At 39.5% G+C, this 19,549-nt stretch overlaps 2 protein-coding genes across 2 annotated transcripts; one reads left to right on the top strand and one right to left on the bottom strand.

Moving 5' to 3' along the window:
* Positions 1-2,778: 2,778 nt before the first annotated feature.
* On the top strand, positions 2,779-14,617 carry LOC109990214 (sodium/hydrogen exchanger 3). Its single transcript, XM_020642247.3, has 16 exons — positions 2,779-3,290; positions 5,367-5,669; positions 5,856-6,016; positions 6,877-6,955; positions 7,153-7,330; positions 7,456-7,676; positions 7,760-7,962; positions 8,071-8,160; positions 8,247-8,317; positions 8,404-8,533; positions 8,652-8,797; positions 11,679-11,802; positions 12,213-12,386; positions 12,755-12,809; positions 12,896-12,973; positions 13,359-14,617. The coding sequence occupies exons 1-16, from the start codon at positions 3,014-3,016 to the stop codon at positions 13,628-13,630; spliced, it is 2,562 nt and encodes an 853-aa protein (XP_020497903.2). The 5' UTR covers positions 2,779-3,013; the 3' UTR covers positions 13,631-14,617.
* A 117-nt stretch (positions 14,618-14,734) lies between these two features.
* olah (oleoyl-ACP hydrolase) lies at positions 14,735-18,564 on the bottom strand. The gene is made up of 7 exons (XM_020642250.3): positions 18,409-18,564; positions 18,117-18,247; positions 17,729-17,867; positions 17,498-17,597; positions 16,095-16,264; positions 15,898-15,980; positions 14,735-15,367 (listed from the first exon to the last, which is right to left on the bottom strand). The coding sequence occupies exons 2-7, from the start codon at positions 18,244-18,246 to the stop codon at positions 15,225-15,227; spliced, it is 765 nt and encodes a 254-aa protein (XP_020497906.2). The 5' UTR covers position 18,247; positions 18,409-18,564; the 3' UTR covers positions 14,735-15,224.
* Positions 18,565-19,549: the final 985 nt, after the last annotated feature.

Here is a 19,549-nt window from a genome sequence, read left to right on the forward strand (position 1 = left end):
CTATTGCCTGGACTTGGACACCATGTAAAGTCTGTTAATTAAAGTTCAGAGGATCATTTCAGGAGTATAATTTGGACTAACCTTATGTGAGGGAAATGTTTTTTTTTTTTGCCCACTTGTCTCTTTTTAAGGCTCAGTATGAAAACAGAAGACATCATGAGGGAATGGATGCCACATAAACAGTGTAATGAGGTAAGCGACTCATCTTACAGTCTAATATGACTTTTATGATATAAAGATAAAGATAAAGATAAACTTTATTGATGCCCCCGTGGGGGAAATTTGTGTATAATAATGTAATAATGTAATAATGCAAATATAATGCCTTTCTTAAGAACCCTACATGGAGTTTACTGCTTACTATTGACTCAGTTACAATGCAGGACATAAATCGAACAAATTTCCCTGCAATGTGAACGTGAGCTGATAGCTCTGTTTGCATTTTAACCAAAGGGATCGTGTCTCAGGGAATAAAAATCTTGGCGTCAATCAAGATTTTTATTCCCTGACTCACGGAAAAGAAACAACACGTCCAAACTAAGGTTCACTTACAAGTCATCTAAACACACAAGCATGGTGGCCATGAAGGATCAACACAGTATTTGTTATTCAGTTTGGCAAAAGGAGGGGACGTTTGAGGGGCTGATGCTACTTTCCAATGAGGGAGATAAACGGGTCAAACTTACTTCCTATTCTTGTATAACTGGGTACTCACTTTGTACAATTAAGCCTCCATATAGTGTCTTTTTAATCTCTGCCTGTTTGATTTGAGCTTTTTTGATGTCTTGTCTTTATGTGCCTGAATGTTTTTTGTCCAGTGTTTTATGTAACGTCTTGACCGTGATTGCAGCTGCTGTAACTTTAATGTTATGCAAAGGATTAAAACAGTATCTATCAATCTATCTAGATTAGTAGGTCAAGGCGGCCTCAAACAGGTTGCCAAGTTGGGTCGATGATAATAAAGTTATGTCAGCACTCCTAAGATAGCTTACACAACCATTTTGAACATATAATATCTAGCTTACTAACAGGCCGCCAATAGCCATCATCTAACATTATCTCTTTATCGGAACGTTCATTGATCTAAAAAGACACACAACAACAATCAAACAATAAATAGACTTACACATCTTAAGCATTTAATCTCTCTGCAACCTTTTACCAAGCTGTCTCCTCTGATTTGATCTTGACTTTTCTATGTTCTTCATTCATAACAAATGTTGATCGGCCACAGAAAAGAAGAATACGGCTCTAATTTTTTGAGACGTTGTGTTGTCTCTTCGACTATCGACTCTTCTGGACTTCTCATTCATCCCATGAACTTGAGCACTTCAGGATTGTTCATGCCTGGCTGGAGTTAGTTTGAGTCGTGTAATGGGAACGGGTTGAGGCTTAAATGAAAGTTGAAGCTAGTTTTAACCAGGCCAATTCAAGTAAACTCAGCCTTTGTTAGCTGCTTTCTTTGAATTCTTCTAGATGCCCAACATTGGCAAATTTCTTGTTAAATCACAAAAAACAATGCAGGCAAACTCCTAAAAATCTAATTTAAACAAGTACATTGGAAAACGTGTTGGTGCATATCAATGAAGCGCAACAACAACCAAAAACCAGAGCACCCTGATGAAAGAGAATTACAGTAATCCAACCCGGAGGGAACAACGCAAGAACTAGTTTTTGCGACAGGATATAATTTAAGAGATGTTACGAAGTTGAAAATAGGCTGTCCTTGAAATTAGTTTGATACGAGAGTTGAAGGAAATATCTTGATCAAATAAAATTCACAGATTACTAACAGTGGTGCTGAATGACAGTTTTTCATGAGAACAAGTGAGATTAGATTAGATTAGATATACTTTATTGTCCCAGGGGCAAAAGTGCAGAGAAAGTATACACAGCTCTGCACAATTTACAATAAACACACACAACACGAGACAGGACAAGCATGAAACAGCATCAATAAATGCATTCCCTCTTCATTTTAGAGCTGATTCTGACGTTACAAAGTTATAAAAGGGCAGGAGGTTACTCATTTTGTCTATTAATTTATATCATTAAAAAAGCTCATGAAATCGTTACTGCTGAGGTTAGGTATCTAGGATAGTTTTTATTTTCATTCGATTAGCGAGGCGTAGTTGGCGGCTTGAGCGTGTCGTAGGGCCTTCATTGATTTATTTATAATGACTATCTTGCCAAAGTTTTTTTGGGGGGGGGCGGGGGTAGTCTGGTGACAAGTGGGGTCTGGTAGGAGGAAGTTAAGTGTTGCAAGAATTGATCTGATAATTTCTGGAATCATTTAAGTTTTCTGTTTCAAGGTCTTATGCTCGAACAAGGTCCAAGGTGTGGCTAAAACAATCAGTGGGTTTGTTTACAACCTGGGTAAAGCCATAAGAAGACAAGCCCGTGGCATGAAGGCTGTGCTGAGGCTCATTATGAAAGTCATTGATGATTATTATCACATCAGTTTAATTATGGTGTTTGGGAAACTGCTCTAAAGAAAGCACAGAGGAGCGTATAAGACCGAACTTCTGCCCCCTTGTCTCAACTTCTGCAAAAGGGCATTATGGTTATGTGAAAGAAAAATAGAAACAATCCTTGAAATGTGTTTGTATGACTTGAAGTGTTTTAACATGACACCTTGTCTACATTTTCTGTATTTTGTATTAAGGTCTGAAAACCTGCTTTTAAAGCTTCTAAGCCATTAAAGAGCATCAAATCTCCCATTGAGATAAGTCACAAGGGTACAAAGTGGGAGGATACAGACTGGCATCAGGATGGGTTGAGCTTCAGCCTCTCTAAAAAGGGTGATTCACCGCGGAGAGCAAAGAGGAGGCCACCAGGCTCAGGTGTAATAAAGATGTGGACGTGTAGGAAGCGAGTGAGAGACACCTGAGAGAGACACAGGAGACACGAGGAAGGAGTACCAGTCTCCCACAGGATCTGATACGGACTTAAACATTGATTCAATACTCTGAATAAGTTTGTAGTATCAGTTGTGTTTTAGTTTTCCAAAAACATGGCAGCTACCTGGAGATTTGCACTTTTCTTCTGCATGTGCCTGATAGTGTCAAGATGCCCGAGCGACGCCAATTCAGACACCGGACATGACAGTGCAGACACTGGACGTGCATCTATCCCAAGCTCAGACTCTGGACCTGTGCAGCCTGGAAACGAGGGAGGTGGTCATTCAAAGCCCATCACCACTCTTCCTATTGTGAGCTGGAAGTGGCCCCATGTGGCCGAACCGTACTTAGTGGCCCTCTGGATCCTGGTCTGCTGGATCTGCAAACTCAGTGAGTCCCAACAAGTCTTGTCCATTCAGGGATGATCCTCTGATTACACACTTTGCTCTAATTCATTATAACTCCAGGCTAAAAGTAATGCAAAGCAGTCATGTAATATACCTACCATCGTAATATTTTGATATTTAGAGTAAATATTGTCCCGCATTAAAATGGAGTAAGAAAGTAAGGTGCCTAAAAAGAAAAAGTTGACCTCCCTACCTCATTCAACAGTATGTTTAAACTAAGAAATATAGATGTAAAAATGAATCAATTACACAATGTTTTCATCATCAATATTTCAGTTTTTAAAATGAACTTTTGTGAGGAACTTTTGGTTCCTGTTGATTTTGGCGCCCCCTGTGGACAAAGCAGTACCTACTATTTATTTGCTCATTTTGCCCTGTACATTTATTTATTCATGTATTTAATGAATTATAACAGTGAACATTCATCAACATATCAGCAAATAGCATCTATGTAAATATGCCGGAATTAGCACAAAAGCCAAATTTAATCCGTAGTCCTAAGGCAGGTATTACAACAAAACATAGGACAAATGTACAATTACAGGACACCTCAAAGGACAGTCTACAGACACATGAGCACTCAGACAATTTTACAAATAAGTTGGACACAATAGTCAAATAAGAAATAACAGACACCCGGATGAGCCCAAAGCCCCCGGGGAACAGATACCAACAGATATTATATTTGAGTACATGACTGGTTTGTTTTCACCCAATGTTTGACCTTGCATGTGTAAGTAGTGTTCTTAAAATCTTACTTACTTTATTAAATTATTTATATTTTACAGGCAAATGTATTAGCCTACTCATTAGAAAAGAAAGAAAGAAAACCTTGCTGTGAAAAATTTTGTTTTGCTAGTTAAAACTTTTTTCTCTCACCTAACTCGCTGCAGAGGTTTCAGGCATTTATGACTATAAATCTTGTTTTCTTGTGTTTTTCATAAAGAGCCAAGTGTATTAATGCCAGTCTTTTTTTTAAAAGCAGTTAAAAACTCCTTACAAGGAGAAATACATCAAACTCAAATTGAACATTCAGATGTGCCAACACAGAGCTTGACCTCTGTTCACCTTATGAAGTACTTGCCTTGTCCTATAACGTGATCATTAGCATTTCATGTATACACAACAGAGGAAAATGGTTTGCAGCACTGTGGACAATGTCAATGAATTAGCGTGTGTGTGTATGTGTTTGTGTACACATTCACTGACAAAAATATGGGACTGTATATGAAGCAGGAAATGACTCTGTGAATAACCAAACAATGAAATCTGACACAGCTAAAGTGACATCAGTGGTAACATTCGATTAGTCAGTTTTGGCAGCTTCATTGTTAATCCGCATAGATGTGACCAAGTTACGAGTGAGCATGCGTGGAGGAGTGATATGGCATGGTATGAGAATAAACAATAAAACGAGTGTGCAAAATATAGTCTTCCTGTCTGAACTTTGGCTAGAGCTACATTAGACAGGTAAACTTATTGATAAGATAACGCCAGGGTGAGTCTACCTATGGAACAAAAAGAACACCATCCAACATGTACATAAAACAAACAGTGAACCGGCCAACTTACTGCTCACCACATCGAAGCAATACGCCCTTTAAGCTCTATGATGTAATATAATTATTACACTATTAGGAGAAAAATGTTTTGCCTGCTCCATAATGTAATAAAAAGTTATTAGGTTTTGGGCTCAGCATCCTGTTACATTATTGACCAGTTATTACATTTTGGGTTTTATTACATTTGTATTTGTCAGATTTCGGGTCGTTGTTACATTTGGGGCTCTTACACTCCTCCTTACCTCTTCAATTGACATTCAAGCAGAAGGTGTTGTGCAGAAACAAAGTATGAAGTGGTTAAACGCACGACTAGAAACTCAAGTGTAAACATCCTCAATTTGTGATTTCATCAGATTTGTCCTACAGAATTTGCAGCATGAACAAACAATCTCCCGAACTTTAGATTGAGTTGGTTTAAGATGCCTTTCTGGATGGTTTAACATGAAGAAAAAGATTAATAAAAAACAACACTCTCTTCCCTTCTTCTCTACTTTCAGTCATCGAGGCCAGCCACCGCATCACCGCGGTGATCCCAGAGAGCGCTCTGCTCATCTGCTTCGGCTTCATTTTTGGCGGGGTGATTTGGGCTGCAGACCACTATCAGGAATTCACGCTGACCCCGACAGTGTTCTTCTTCTACATGTTGCCTCCAGTCATCCTGGACGCGGGATACTCCATGCCCAAAAAGCTCTTCTTCAGCAACATGGGGGCCATCCTGGTCTACGCGGTCATCGGGACCTGCTGGAACGCCGCCACTTTGGGGCTGTCGCTGTGGGGGTGTCACATGGCAGGGGCCATGGGTAAGAAGGACTTTTGCTTTATTTTATTCAATTAGGTTTCCTCTAAGAGAGTGACAGATTGACCCAAAAGATTTTAAGATCACATTCTGCAGTCTACTTTTCTAACCAGTGAGCCAAGCTGCTGTCAGGTGTCAAATCCATAAATTCAAGCCTGATTGATAGTATCCCCTGCCCCGTGTGCTGTAGGTGACCTGGAAATTGGGCTGCTGGAGTATCTTCTCTTTGGCAGTCTGATTGCTGCCGTTGACCCCGTAGCAGTCATCGCCGTGTTCGAGCAGGTCCAAGTCAACGAGGTTCTGTTCATTTTGGTGTTTGGGGAGTCGCTGCTCAACGACGGTGTGACAGTGGTGAGAACGTTATAAGATAAGATAATCCTTTATTTATCCCACAACGGAGAAATTTACATTGTTACAGCAGCAAAAAGCAAAGATTGCTAGCAAAAAGTGAACCCAGTACGATTTAAGTAAATAAATAAATAAATAAAAATGTACAAAAAAATAGATAGATACCACAATGTAGATTTTAAAAAATAGATCAGCTGAGCTGTAGTTTTGACAAAAAGAAAAAGGTGCTGTGCTTCACATTTTATGTGTATCCTTAGAAGTAAAACAGTTTGTGAGTCTGCACTTCAAAGTTAGGACCCTTTACCCTAACTGAGGACCTTCACTGATATGATCAATAACTGATCAAAGTGCTCTCATAGGCGGCAGATCTAATGAAAAATATTGCTTTAATTTGTTGACAAATGTTGAAACTCCATTCAGTTTATTCCTAAATCTACAAGAGGTGATGGAGTATTTATTCTGATACCTCTTCAAGGATATTTTTGTAGATTTTTTTTTTCTTTCTTACTGACATTATGGGAAAGTGTATCTTTATATATCAAACACACATGTCTGCCAAAAGTCCCAAAAAGTACCTACCAGAGGTGTAAATATATGACAGGAAGACAAGCATGTGCAAGTGGGGATTGATCTTGTCTTTACCAGTTTTTTTCCCCAAATGCCATCATCCTCTGCATCTTGTCATTTCCATCCATCCATTTAGAGTTGTGCTCTCCTTGTAAGAGTCTTTCTATCAGCTCCCAACAGTACTCTTTAACCTTTAAAAAAGCAACGCAGTGTCATTTTAGGATGCTTCAGATATTCAGATTTTTCTATTCTGCCTTTTCTATACATCTCTTTTTGCATTTCCTTCTTCTGTTTAGGTGCTGTTTAATGTATGCGATGCCTTTGTGTCGCTGGGAGGATCTGGGATTGACGTTGTGGAGATCATTAAAGGAATAGGTAAGACCTTTTCACATTAAAAGAGATATTTTTAATTCAGCAATGCATTTACCAAGAGACACAGAGTTAAAGATCAAAATGTTTGTCATACAGCGCAGGGGTTCCCAAGCCTTCGACTGGATAAATATATATCACCTAGATAACGTATGATCATGAGAATAACTTTGCCTATATGTTTCCTCTTTCTCTCTCTTCAGTTTCCTTCTTTGTGGTGGCGTTTGGCGGGTCTCTTGTGGGCTTGGTGTTTGGCCTGCTGATCTCTCTCGTGACCAGATGCACCAAAAACATTCAAATCATCGAGGCGGGCTTCGTCTTTGTCTTGGGTTATCTCTCCTATCTCACAGCTGAGATGCTCTCCCTGTCCGCCATCCTGTCGTGAGTACTCCATGTTTGTTTTGCAATTTCTTTTTCCATTTTATCACATTTGCAGCAGGATTTGTTGAAGGTCAAGCTAAGTCCTTTTCAATTTGCATACTCCTGCTTTTTGTTTTGTCCTGTAGGATTGTCTTCTGTGGTATGTCCTGCAAGAAGTACATCAATGCAAACATGGACGAGCGGTCTGTCACCACAGTCAGATTTGTCATGAAGCTCTTAGCGAACGGAGCAGAAACGATCATCTTTGTGTTCATTGGCATTTCCGCCATCGACAAAGTGATCTGGGGGTGGAACACGGGCTTCATCTTCCTCACGCTGTTCTTCATTTTTGTGTACAGATTCATTGGTAAGATTTGCATTTTGTCGTCAATAATATTCTCACTATCTGGTACCAGGGGTTAGAAAACAGACTGGTTGTGTTTGGTTCAGGTGTCTTCTTCCTCACCTGGATCCTTAACAAGTTCAGGCTGGTCCCCATTGGGCTCATTGATCAGGTGATTATGAGCTACGGTGGCCTGCGAGGGGCTGTTGCATTTGGCTTGGCCACCATGCTGGATAAAACAAAGATAAAGGAGAAGAATCTGATGGTCTGCACTACTCTCATTGTTGTGTACTTCACTGTCATTATTCAGGTAAAAACATATCCAAGCTCCAAATGTTTACTACTACATTTAGAATTTTTCTACTTTCTTACAAAACAGCTTAGTTAGTTTTTTTGTTTGAATCTTCTTCTGCTGTAGGGAATAACAATGAAACCTTTGGTCAACTGGCTTAAAGTGAAGAAAGCTGCAGTGGCTGAGGTTGCGCTCGTCGAAAAAATGCAGGACAAGGTAAAGCTCAACATCAAACATTGCTTTTTACAGAAACAGAAGAAAAAACTACAAATCCTTTATACTGGATCTTTCATTTGTTTTAGGTATTTGATCACCTGCTTGTTGCCATAGAAGACATATCTGGACAAAAAGGACACAACTACTTGAAGGACAAGTATGTTCATTAAAAACTTGAATGCTGCTTTGCTTAATACATTTTTTTAAATTGACTGTAACATGTTTACTTCTCTCACTTTGAAGGTGGCATCATTTTGAGGAGAACTGGATGTCCAGAGTTCTGATGAAGCCGTCAGTGAGGAAGAACCACGACTACGTCTTCAACGTCTTCCACCAGCTGAACCTCAAAGATGCTATGAGCTACGTGGCTGAGGTGAGGGTTGTTTGTTTTACATGTTCTTTTCTTTTAGTAACGTTTAACTGAATCAGGCACTTAGCCTTTCCTAAGGTGGGAAATTTGGAATGTAAGATAATCGTACTTTGTCTTACAGGGTGAACGTAGAGGCTCCCTGGAGTTTATCCGCAATGAAAGACCATTCATCAATTTCAAGAAGAAGTTTGGCCAGGAGTTGTCAGAAATCATGCCTGACTTCACAGCTAACATGTCTGACGATCAGGGTGGAATGTCCAATGGGAGGTCAGAAAACTGTGACCCAATTTACATCAGAATCACAGAAGAACTTTTTTCTAGATGCTGTACCGAAAATTACGAATGTAACCATGGTCCTCTGAACCCTGGATGAGGCAATTATTTTCACTGGAAATATCCATCTCTCACAAGCATAGGTTGAATATTGATATCAACAAAGTCCAGTGTTACCTCTGGACAGGTATAACTGTGGGTGCCTTCTGAGCACAGTCTACTCGTGTCTCACAGATTCTGAGTGGCTGAGAACACTAGCAGTCACCCAGGTTTCATAGGGTAGGTCCCATGCTGGCGTTCTTGGTGCATTCAGGGGACGCAGTTTCAGGGTCCCCTTCAAAAACAGGGACACCAGCCTGTGGCCATCAATGTCTACATGCTTCGAGGAGATTTTCTGCAGCTTATACCTCTATGGTCGGACTTCAGAATCATAGGGACAGAGCAGTGTACTGAGTAGGTGTACTGGGAAGGCGACAGGGCGTCCCACAGCAGAGTCTGTGCAGTAGGCTAGTGAAAAACCAAGTCCTGGCTGGGCAGAGGCAGGCAACCAGAAGGCTACCCAGGAAAGCAAAGCCTGCTACACTTGCAGCAACTGTGCAGACCTGGTAACCACTTGATGGTTTATATGAAACAGACATGTTGTCTGACCATACTAGCACGTGTTTCCTTCTCAGATATGGCAGGAGGTCCTTGAGTGCGAGATGCATGGCTTGAAAGAGTTGTGGTTGTATCAAGTCAACTTTGGTTATATTCTTTAGTAGTTATATTTAATTATTAATAATATAAATAACAATATCATTAAACTATGTTTAATCAACTCTTGGGGCACCACCCTGTAATCAGGGAAATATAACCAAAATAGCACTCAAATCAGTCTCAAATTAGTTATTTAATTACTAATATTATTAATAATTAATAACTATATTTAATAAATTGAAGGCGTGAAATCCGTACACAAAGCCCTTGCACCCAGCTTATATCACAATGCAAATACATCAGTAATCACAAACAACTGCTCTCTTAAATTAAATTTATTTAAACAAAGCAACATCAATCCAAAATCAATGAACTGATGCGTCGTCTGATCCAAAATGAGTCTCAGCTCCCAGCTCACCTAGGGTCTTGGTACACATTTTACGTGATAAAATGGAACCACAGTGGATTACTGTTAACAAAGCCGTTAAGCTAAACAAAGCTAGATCAACACAAGAGCAAATCTTATCTAGGTTTCCCAACAGATCACTGCAGTCTATCCTGGAAGCTAGGAGAGGGGATTCACACCTCAAGCCCTCAAAGAAAGGGAGGAACTCACAACTCTCAGACAATGGCTATGCAACAATGATGAGGTTACACTCTCAACTGGAAAAATGGCTAAACTGTTGTCTCAAACAACAAAGAGCACACAAAAATTAAAGCAACAAACTAGTTCATTAAGAAAGTCACCCTGGCTGCATCATTATGTTCAACAACATACGACACAAACTAAGCCATAGCTTGCTGTCTGTTTTGAATAAACAACAAGCAAGAAAAGTAAATCTTCAAAAGAAAAGACAATTTTTTTTCACAATGCAAATACATCAGTAATCACAAACAACTGCTCTCTTAAATTATAGCAGAATTTATTTAAACAAAGCAACATCAATCCAAAATCAATGACACCAACAAACATTATCAAGCAAGACTTGTGAATGAGGTGTAAAAGTGTAGTTGTGTGTGTGTATGTGGATGAGAGAGAGAGAGACAGAGAGAGAGAGAGAAAACAAGATGGTAGGAGAGAGACAATGCACCATGTGGCTTCGTCACATGGTGACAAAATGGTGAACAAAGGAGGAAGGAAGCCGTGTGGCTACCTTTTGAAATAGTTTGAGCTCTCTGAGCTGAGTTCAGTAACTGTTACTTAAACACCAGAAAGCCAGTGGCCAGACTTTGATTCAACGGCGGGTACACTGGTCTTTCTGATTGTGAAAGCCGTTGACTGAAGGTAAACTAGCATAGCATTACATACATAGGCGAACACAGCGGTTCATCACAATAAAACAAATGCAGCAGCTTACAACAGATAATAAACAGAAAGAAACATAACTATTTCTGAAACTATTTCTGCCCAGACCAAAGCTCTTACTTGGGGTAACTCCTGGTGACCGTTGCAAAGTTGGTTAGATCGTCACTCTGTTGAATATTAAATCAACAGATTCAGGCAGGGTTCCTTCGTGGCAGATGAAGGTGAAGAGGCAGTGAAGAGCTACCTAGACTGAACAACCTCAGCTCTGGAGTTTAACCTATGTAAGCCAAGAGGAGGAAAGGGTTTGTCTCAAGTGCTGGAGTCCATCTTGTTGGAGAGTGTGTCCTCTGGTGTCAGCAGACAACACTTGAAGAGTTTATCCTCGGGTGTCAGCAGACAACACTTGAAGAGGAGGAAGCAATGCCTGGCGATTGCGTTTAAAGACTGGAGCTGCCTGTGGGTTTACCTCAGGCCTCCTCCAATGAGGATAGAGAACCCCACTTTTCACACCTATTTGTTAGTTTCTGTTGGGGGTTTGCTGGGCTAAGACTCCTTTGTTTAGTTACCTCCAAAATAACTCTAGTCAGGCTTGAGAACTGCGATACAGGCCTGAGTCCTTTGTCCAGCAAACATGGCTGAGGCCCAACAAAAGTATAAGCTGTGTGTGAACTGGCCCCCTCTGAGCCGACACTAGGTTGGATCTAACTTAGAAGAGCTTGATACCTCTTTAACTAATTAGCCAAATCAATTGTAATTTTCTTGCTGACAAAACTGTATCCGCACTAACAAATAAATGAATAGTAAGAAAAAGTGAAATGATTGCGTGTAATAAAGGTTAAAAAGTAATTGACACCTGTATTGTTTCTGCTGTAGGAGAGACCCTTCGCGGTCTGTGAGCCTGGAGATGCACGAGCAGACAATGGACGGTGTGAGGGAATTAGAGGACATCAGAACTCACCACCTGCTGCAGCAGCACCTTTACAAGGGCAGGAGACAGGTCAGCACATTGAGTCACATGGTGTTGTACTTCCTTTTAAATTGGTTAACTCAAAAGAACATCCTGTATTTCCTTGGTACTATGCCACAAGACCCTGAAACCCTACAATTCCCACAATGCACTGCAAAATTATCTTTCAATTGAGGCAAAGTTAAATCAATCGTTGTTTTCAAACTTAAGAAGCAACTGAAGATGTTGTACAACATTGTTTATTGTCAAAGTCTTATTCAACATGAGAAGTGCATGTTATGTGTAAAAGTGATGGAGTGTCCCTTTAAGAAAATTCTCTGAAACTTTATCATAAACTGTCCGGATGAATGTCAGCTTTAAGACCTGTTTTTCCATTTTAGTTATCAAATATCACATCCGAAATTTAATACAGATTTTGACTTCTGTTTCCTGGTTTTCAGCACCGGCATGGGTACAGCCGGACTCATTTGGATGTGAACAGAGATGAAAGCGAGGTGCAGGAGATCTTACAGAGGACCATGAGGAGCCGTATTGAGTCTCTTCAGTCTTCAAGGATGAGCACTCCTTCACCGAAGATGATTACCAGGCACACAAAGAAAGACCAGCAGCATAAGGTCCAAACCTCAAAATGAATCGCACTAATTGTTTCTATTAACATAAATTTTGCCAAATCTTGTTCTATTTGATTCAAACAGTTTATGTTTGTTATATTGGGTTAAAATCACGTCTAGAACAATACATCTTTGTTGATTTGTGCAACAAACATTTTTGCAGAAGAGAACAAGATTATATTTATCAAATTTAGGTCTTTGAAAATATCATTTTGGTTGTTTTGTACCCCTCTCATATGCATTAATAAAAATAATGTACGAATATACATCATTTTGATATTTTAGCCCAAATCTGCATCAGTGAATGATACCAATTTGTAGCACGTAATACGGTTTTTCACATTTTGTAACACCCTCTTGTTCTTCTGCAGATGTCAAATGGGAAATCAATGGACAAAAGTAAAAGCTACTTCTCTGGTGATGATGGTTTGTACCTGTTTCTGTTTTAAAATCATTCTTAAACCTTTCATTGTACAAGTGCTCAATGAGAAATCTTTTCTACTTCCTGCTAGATTTTGAGTTCTCGGAGGGAGACAACGCCTCAGGAAATGAAACATCATTCCCTATGAGGGTCATGTACAGAGCAGGAGGTAAAATGAATCCAGCATGTTGTATATTTATCTTTATCCATTCTTTAAAGATTGAACCAGATCATTTAATAGAATAAAAAGGAGTCATACAACATCCTAGAAACACTTGATGAGTGAAGTAATTTTTGCATCTGAATCACTCATTAAAATGGGGTTTCTTATAAATATGCACAAGAGAGTGTAGGGAAAGAGAAAAAGGAATGTTTTGTTCTACTGGACTGCCTTAAGGATAATTCTATTTTCAGTTACTTTTTTAATCAAGTGATCATTGCAGCTGAAATTGAGAACATGTAGTAAAAGTGCAACTCTGACCTCTTGAATGTAGACAACAAAAGTAAACCCTCAAACCAACTCACCGCTGATTCCATTTCTTTCTTCCATCCAGCTGGCATCGAGAATCGAGGCTTCACGTCGGACCTGGAGCGCATGTCGGGGGTGCAGATCCACCCTGACTCGTTGGAGGCTGAGCTGGACAGCGGCATAGAGACTCCATCACAGCGAGCTCAGGTGAGGCTGTCGGTGCCGCCCAGCAATCTGCGGCGCCTCGCTCCTCTTCGCCTCAGCGCCTCCTCCACAAGCTCCTCCCTGATGGCAGACACCCAGCAGCCTCAATCTCCAAGTCTGCCTCCATCCCCACCCCCACCTCACAGAGACTGAGGTCACATGTGGCAGCACCCTGCCCCTCCCTCTTCTCCCTGTTACCTGGCTGCTAAAGACACAGAACCTTACCTCGAACTTTGCTTTATCTCAAAATACTGACCGGGGAATGTTTTCTTTTCCGTTTAAACTTGGTTAAGACCAAACATTCATGGTCCCACAACCTTTGTACTCCTCAGAAAAGCTTCTCCTGTGTCTCTAACTTCACACTTCACTGAGCAGAGGGAAGCAGCATGTGAGCCAAAACATCCTGTTTGCACAGTAGCATCTTATTCACCAGCACATGTTGAACATTGTCTAATATATTTACCTTGTGTTATATATTGTAATATTTACCTCTGGTTCAGAGCAAACCTGTCAAATATTGTTAAGATGTCCATCTGGAGTGTCTTATTATCCCTGAATGTGATCACACACCTTTTAAATAATGTAAACATTTATCAATTGTGCTGTTTAGAAAGATAATAATGTAGTTTAAGTGTTACACAAATTATTCCAACTCTATAACATAACAAATCCATCCACACAATAAATTTACTCCATTTGGAGTAATTTCCTGTCGTTTCCTCGAGATCTCTTCTCTAGTCTTGGAGTAACAAAGTTTGTTTCAGGGGATTTTCTTGGTCCAGTCACTGTGATAGGACAGACCATGACATCCCATTTCCCAACTTAATGAGGTAGGTTTAGCTTATTTCTGTATTTAGTTTTGTGCTTTTGCAACCCTGGAGATAAAAGATAAATACGCTGAGATCTCAAGAAAACAACCAGAAATGACCGGTAACCACAGGAAAACACAATAAATAAAAAATGTATGAATGTATATCTGCAAAGGGCTTCTGTATGTACTGATTATAACAGTTTTAGGTGTTTATTATTTGTCACTGAACAGAACCTTCTGTTGAATTTGAAACTTGAAGCATAAGACATTTGTAAAAATATCAAGTGTACAATAAAGTTGAAATTGTACTTATTAAAAAATGAAGTCTGGTATTGTTTGGACATTTCCATCAACAGGTATAAAGTTTAATGAATTTAATTTAGCATGGAAAATAACTGACTGACTTAAAATGTTTTGGAGCCGTGGGTATTCAAACTCTGTGCACATGGAGTTTATTTTTTATTTTTTTAAAGCCGACACCAATTGCTGAGTTTAGGGGGGAAGAAAAATCACTGAACACATTTAAAAACAGCAACAGCTGACGAAAGTGCTGCACATGGAACAAACAGTGTCGTTACAGAGAAAGGAGGAAGGGGCCTTGAAGCTTCTGACGCCCTCCTGTGGACAAATGTCTTTGCTCATCTCTTCCTGTACGTGTTAGTTGTGTTTTCCGATTGAAAAAAACATACTCTACTTTATTTCTAATGTCTTAAGTGCAACTCTCAATGTATCTATTGTGTTGTATTTTTTTATAGGGCACCCATCCCGCAGCAGGGGTAATATGGGCATATAAAATAACTTCATTGAAATAACTAAACTTCTCTCTTGGTCTCGTTTGCTTTTGTGGGTCACAAAAGAAGCGTCAGTATTTCCTCTCTGGCTTTAAGCTCCTCATTGGAGCTTTAAATCAAAATTTGCGTTAGAGCACATATTTCTTTATAAATAATCCATATCCGAGGTTTCCAGGTGTCTTGTGATGCTATCCAATAAAAGCTTCTCATTGTCAGAATCCTTCAGGTAAAAATGAGATCCATCGAACATCCTGACGCTGAAATCTCCTGATGTCATTTCTTTCCAAGCTGTAAAAAAAAAAAAAGATGAATAAAATTAAGTGAATACTTTATGAACAGGGACACAACCTACACAAATGGTATTCTTTTATTCATAATCTTCTACATACAGAGGGAAAAACATCAAATCGCTAGGCCACCTGGACCCAGAAGATTTCTGTTTAACACTAATTATTATTATTATTATTTGTAAGGTTTATTTTGGGGCTTTTTGTGCCTTTATTTAGAGACAGGACAGTGGAGAACGTCTGAAATCAGAGAGAGAGAGAGAGAGAGAGAGAGAGAGCGAGAGAGAGAGAGAGAGAGTGGGGAATGACATAAAGGAAAGGAGTCACAGGTCAGATTCAAACCCAGGCCGCCCACTTGGAGGACTATGGCCTCCGTACATGGAGCGCACACACTAACCACTTCACTACCGACGACCCCCAGTGACACTAATTCATGTTTTAAAAATTAACATTGTACAGGCAACACCCACTGTCTGTCTGCTATGCGTTTATTACTGATCATAGCGAGTATGTAATAATCAGAGGTCTGACCTTGCAAGTCGTGAGGAACGTCGTCCTTCCCGTCAAAACAGGTGACCGGGCAGGAGAGGAATGGTTTGTCCGGCTTGCTGCACCTGCAGGAAAAATAAGAAATCAGCATCATTAAAAACATTCACTCTGAATCATTCATTAATCCAAAGGTAACAGACAAATTGAGATTGAATGAAGTGACAGAGTTGTAAGTGCACCTGTAGTTTTCCACTACGTGCAGGTCGGCCTTCAGGGCGGGAAGGAAGAGTTTTAGTACTTCAGGCTTCGCCAACAGCTCAGGAGGAGTTCCTCCATTCGAAGTCAACCACGTGAGAAAATCCTCATCAGACAGGTCGCTTCTCTTTGGGGCTTTGATGCGAATCTCTGACTGTAGAGGACAACATATTAATGGTTCATTATGAACACCTGTATTCTGTTAAAGAGACCTATGACTCCGTGTTCAGCAGTTTGAAGAATAAGAAGCAGATGTTTTAGATGTTGGACCATCAGAAGATAAGATTTGATTCCAGACCATTTTCTTAACTTCGTCTCAGTGAGAAGGGTTTGTTGGGTCACGAGTGTTAACATGTATTACTCCTCAACCATGTTCTATACAGTTAAATATGTTTAAGACTGTGATCCTTGAAGTGGGGGGGACGCACAGGCAAAGAGTTGCCTTTGGGAGGGGAGACAGCCTGGATGCTACTGTGTGTGTTTTTACCTGGAGGACTAATAATAATAATAATAATAATAATAATAATAATAATAATAATAATAGACTCCATTTTTAGCTTCTTTTTTCATTTAAAACAAGTCTCAGGGGTGACGGATAGCCAAGGGCTTATGATGCTCGCCCCATGTACGGACGATATAGTCCTGTTTGTAGTGACTGTGGGTTCTAATCTGACCTTTGACCTTTGCTGTATGTAATCCTCCACTTTCTCCTCCCAACATGCCTCTCTGCCTTCAGCTGTCCTGTCAAACAAAAGCTAATACCTCAATTTACTTAAATAGCACCTTTAATTTAATGTTTGCACTGCCTGTTATTTAATGTCTGTTTTTGATAACTCTGCACGATCTGCTTTTTAAACATTGCTGTACATATATAAACAACACAACTTGAGAAGGTCAACACTTTTTTACTTTTTATATTCAGGTCTAATTACAGATTTTTTTTCCTCAACTGTTTATAGGTTCTTGCTTTAAATGTCACATATATTTTCATCCCTGCTCGGGGTTATGTACATTTCTTGTATAAATCTATTTTTAACTGCACAGTTTAAGTTTGATCCATCGAGGGGGATTCTTTAAATCTTTTTTCTGAGAGCACTGACCTCCATCTGTGAAGAGGCTGAAGACTTTTCATCTACTTTACTGGTTAATATGTTTTTATCTCCGAGGACTTTTGACCTGAGAGGTTGTATGCCTGGGATGTGGTTTTGTTTATTACATTTTTTTATTGCTAATTTGGACCTTTATGTGTGAAATAAGGAAATAATATAAAGTATTCATTCATTTTTTTTCTTTACGACATAGTTTCAAGACTGGTTTGGGCACAGGTGACTGACAGGTAGCGGATTAATCGTGGCCACAGGAAGCTAAATGCAATAACTGAACTCACATAAGGCGCAGAGGCACCGGACAGGAAGATGTGAACTGGTTCGATGTTGTGCAGTCTCTTCAGAGCGTCTGCCACAGCGAAACTTGTGAAGGCACCAAAACTGAAACAGATCAGGAAAGTTGAAACACTGATAGAGAAAAGTGTCGGTATGAAAATAAAACAATGAGATACGTTAACTGAGCTGTGTTGTCTTATAACCTATTTAACATTACTTGTTAAGTAAGTATATACCTGTGGCCAAACAGAGCAAATGGCTTCTCTTTCAGCACTGGTAACAACACGCTGATGACCTCGTCAACAATCTGCTGCATGTTCTGGAAAAACGGCTCTTTGGCTCGACTCTCTCTGCCGGGAAGTTTGACAGCGAGCACTAAAAGTGAAAGAAAAGAGAGTCAAATACATTTAATTCAAAATTACAATCGTGCAAAAACATGTGGAGACTTTGAGATCAAAGTTCAAGGGCCTCATTGAAAGGTTCAAACTCCCATATTATGTTTATTTTTTTTGGCAGATTTCTTGATTTTGTAAAAAATACACGACTAAATGTTATCTGAGAATTGTACATAAAGAGCAGAGAGGAAACACAGGCACTTCTGCATTTTCCTTGCAGGTGTTTTACCCTCTATGGAGCTGTTCAGGATGTTTCCCCAGCGTGCATAGTGTACGGACCCTCCACCTGCCCAGGGGAAGCATATCAGCCTGCTCACAGCATCTGGCCTCTTCTTAAAACAGTTCATCACCTTCTCCATCCTAAGGCAACAAAACAACACTTATTCACATCTGATGGGACTGTACTTTACACTCACTGAGAGATCATGCATGCCATTCTGAAGCCCTGCACCAAAGCATTTCACCTTAAAGCAAAGGTGTTTTAAACATGTATGAGCGATGATGAAAGTCTGAGGTCTAACCTGTTTGTAGAGCCATAAAAACCTCACAGGAGAACAGAAGCAAATCCTCTGTGATACTTCCTGGTTATTTTCTTCTGTGGTAAATGTATGAAGCTGTTATATTGAATATATGGATTAGGAGGACATCTACAGCTTGGACTGTGTAGTTACAAGCAAACATGCAGTTATCGATAGGTTTAAATGTCGTCATTGATACGCACATTTTCCGCCTAAGACTCGGATACTTTGAAAGAAGATACATTAAAAGTATCTCTAATACAAGCAGTTATTTTCAAATCATGACGTAAATAGTTGAGAAAAGTTCATCGGAAGTGACGTTGTTTTCTACAGTTGGAATTTCCTGACGGATTTCCCTCGGTGGAGGAGCAGGAACAGCTTCGTCAAGTTAGACAAAATAAAACAGGGTGTAGAAATACCACGATGTCAATTTGTCACATTTAGAAGCTAGAAGAGCAAAATCAACGAAGATGGCAAAAGTAATCTTATATCTTTAAATTGAGTTTTGATTCAACATAAAAATGAATGACCCTCCTAATCTTGAATACACCCTTTCAGATTCTGCATTCAAATGTTATTCAGATTAAGGCCTGACTAAGATATCACTTTACAGAATATGTACTCAGGGTATTAACAGTACGAGTGTTTCATACACAATATGCCTTTAAGTATCTTTATATTATCAGCAAAATGTTAAAACAATTTGAATAAATGTACATACCAGTAGGTAGTCACCGTGGTGGTTTATTGTCTTAAAAAACTGTATTTCCACTTGACTTGCATTCTTCAGGGTTTTCTAATCCAAGTTTTTATTTGTATTATGCACCCTGAAACTATTCAAATACAAAGAAAACTACTTGACGATTATTGAACCACCCCAGGGACGTTTTCAACATATGATAAGGTGTTGAACAGTTCAATGGTGTAGGAGGGGATTCATTTGATTTTAAATTAAATTCTGAAAAAGAAACCAGTGACAACTTGTGTGCACAATAAAATGATCTTGTGCTCAGAAGTTATAATGTTGTATGCACTACAAAATTATCTTGTATGCGCTATAAAATGATCTTGTATGCATTATAAAATCATTTTGTATGCACTATAAAATGATCTTCTGCACCCAAAATAATTATCTTGAACCCTG

Source organism: Labrus bergylta, chromosome 19 (assembly GCF_963930695.1).
Source record: "Labrus bergylta chromosome 19, fLabBer1.1, whole genome shotgun sequence".
NCBI lineage: Eukaryota > Metazoa > Chordata > Actinopteri > Labriformes > Labridae > Labrus > Labrus bergylta.

What these genes read in the sequence shown, in the direction of transcription:
- olah (XM_020642250.3), bottom strand. Translation starts at nt 18,246, where the DNA reads ATGGAGAAGGTGATGAACTGTTTTAAGAAGAGGCCAGATGCTGTGAGC. An exon ending in TTTGCTCTGTTTGGCCACAG is followed by an intron (nt 17,598 to 17,728) that starts GTATATACTTAC and finishes GATCTGTTTCAG; the next exon opens with TTTTGGTGCCTTCACAAGTT. An exon ending in CCGGTGCCTCTGCGCCTTAT is followed by an intron (nt 16,265 to 17,497) that starts GTGAGTTCAGTT and finishes TGTCCTCTACAG; the next exon opens with TCAGAGATTCGCATCAAAGC.
- LOC109990214 (XM_020642247.3), top strand. Translation starts at nt 3,014, where the DNA reads ATGGCAGCTACCTGGAGATTTGCACTTTTCTTCTGCATGTGCCTGATA. An exon ending in CTGCTGGATCTGCAAACTCA is followed by an intron (nt 3,291 to 5,366) that starts GTGAGTCCCAAC and finishes CTCTACTTTCAG; the next exon opens with TCATCGAGGCCAGCCACCGC. An exon ending in TCAACGACGGTGTGACAGTG is followed by an intron (nt 6,017 to 6,876) that starts GTGAGAACGTTA and finishes TCTTCTGTTTAG; the next exon opens with GTGCTGTTTAATGTATGCGA.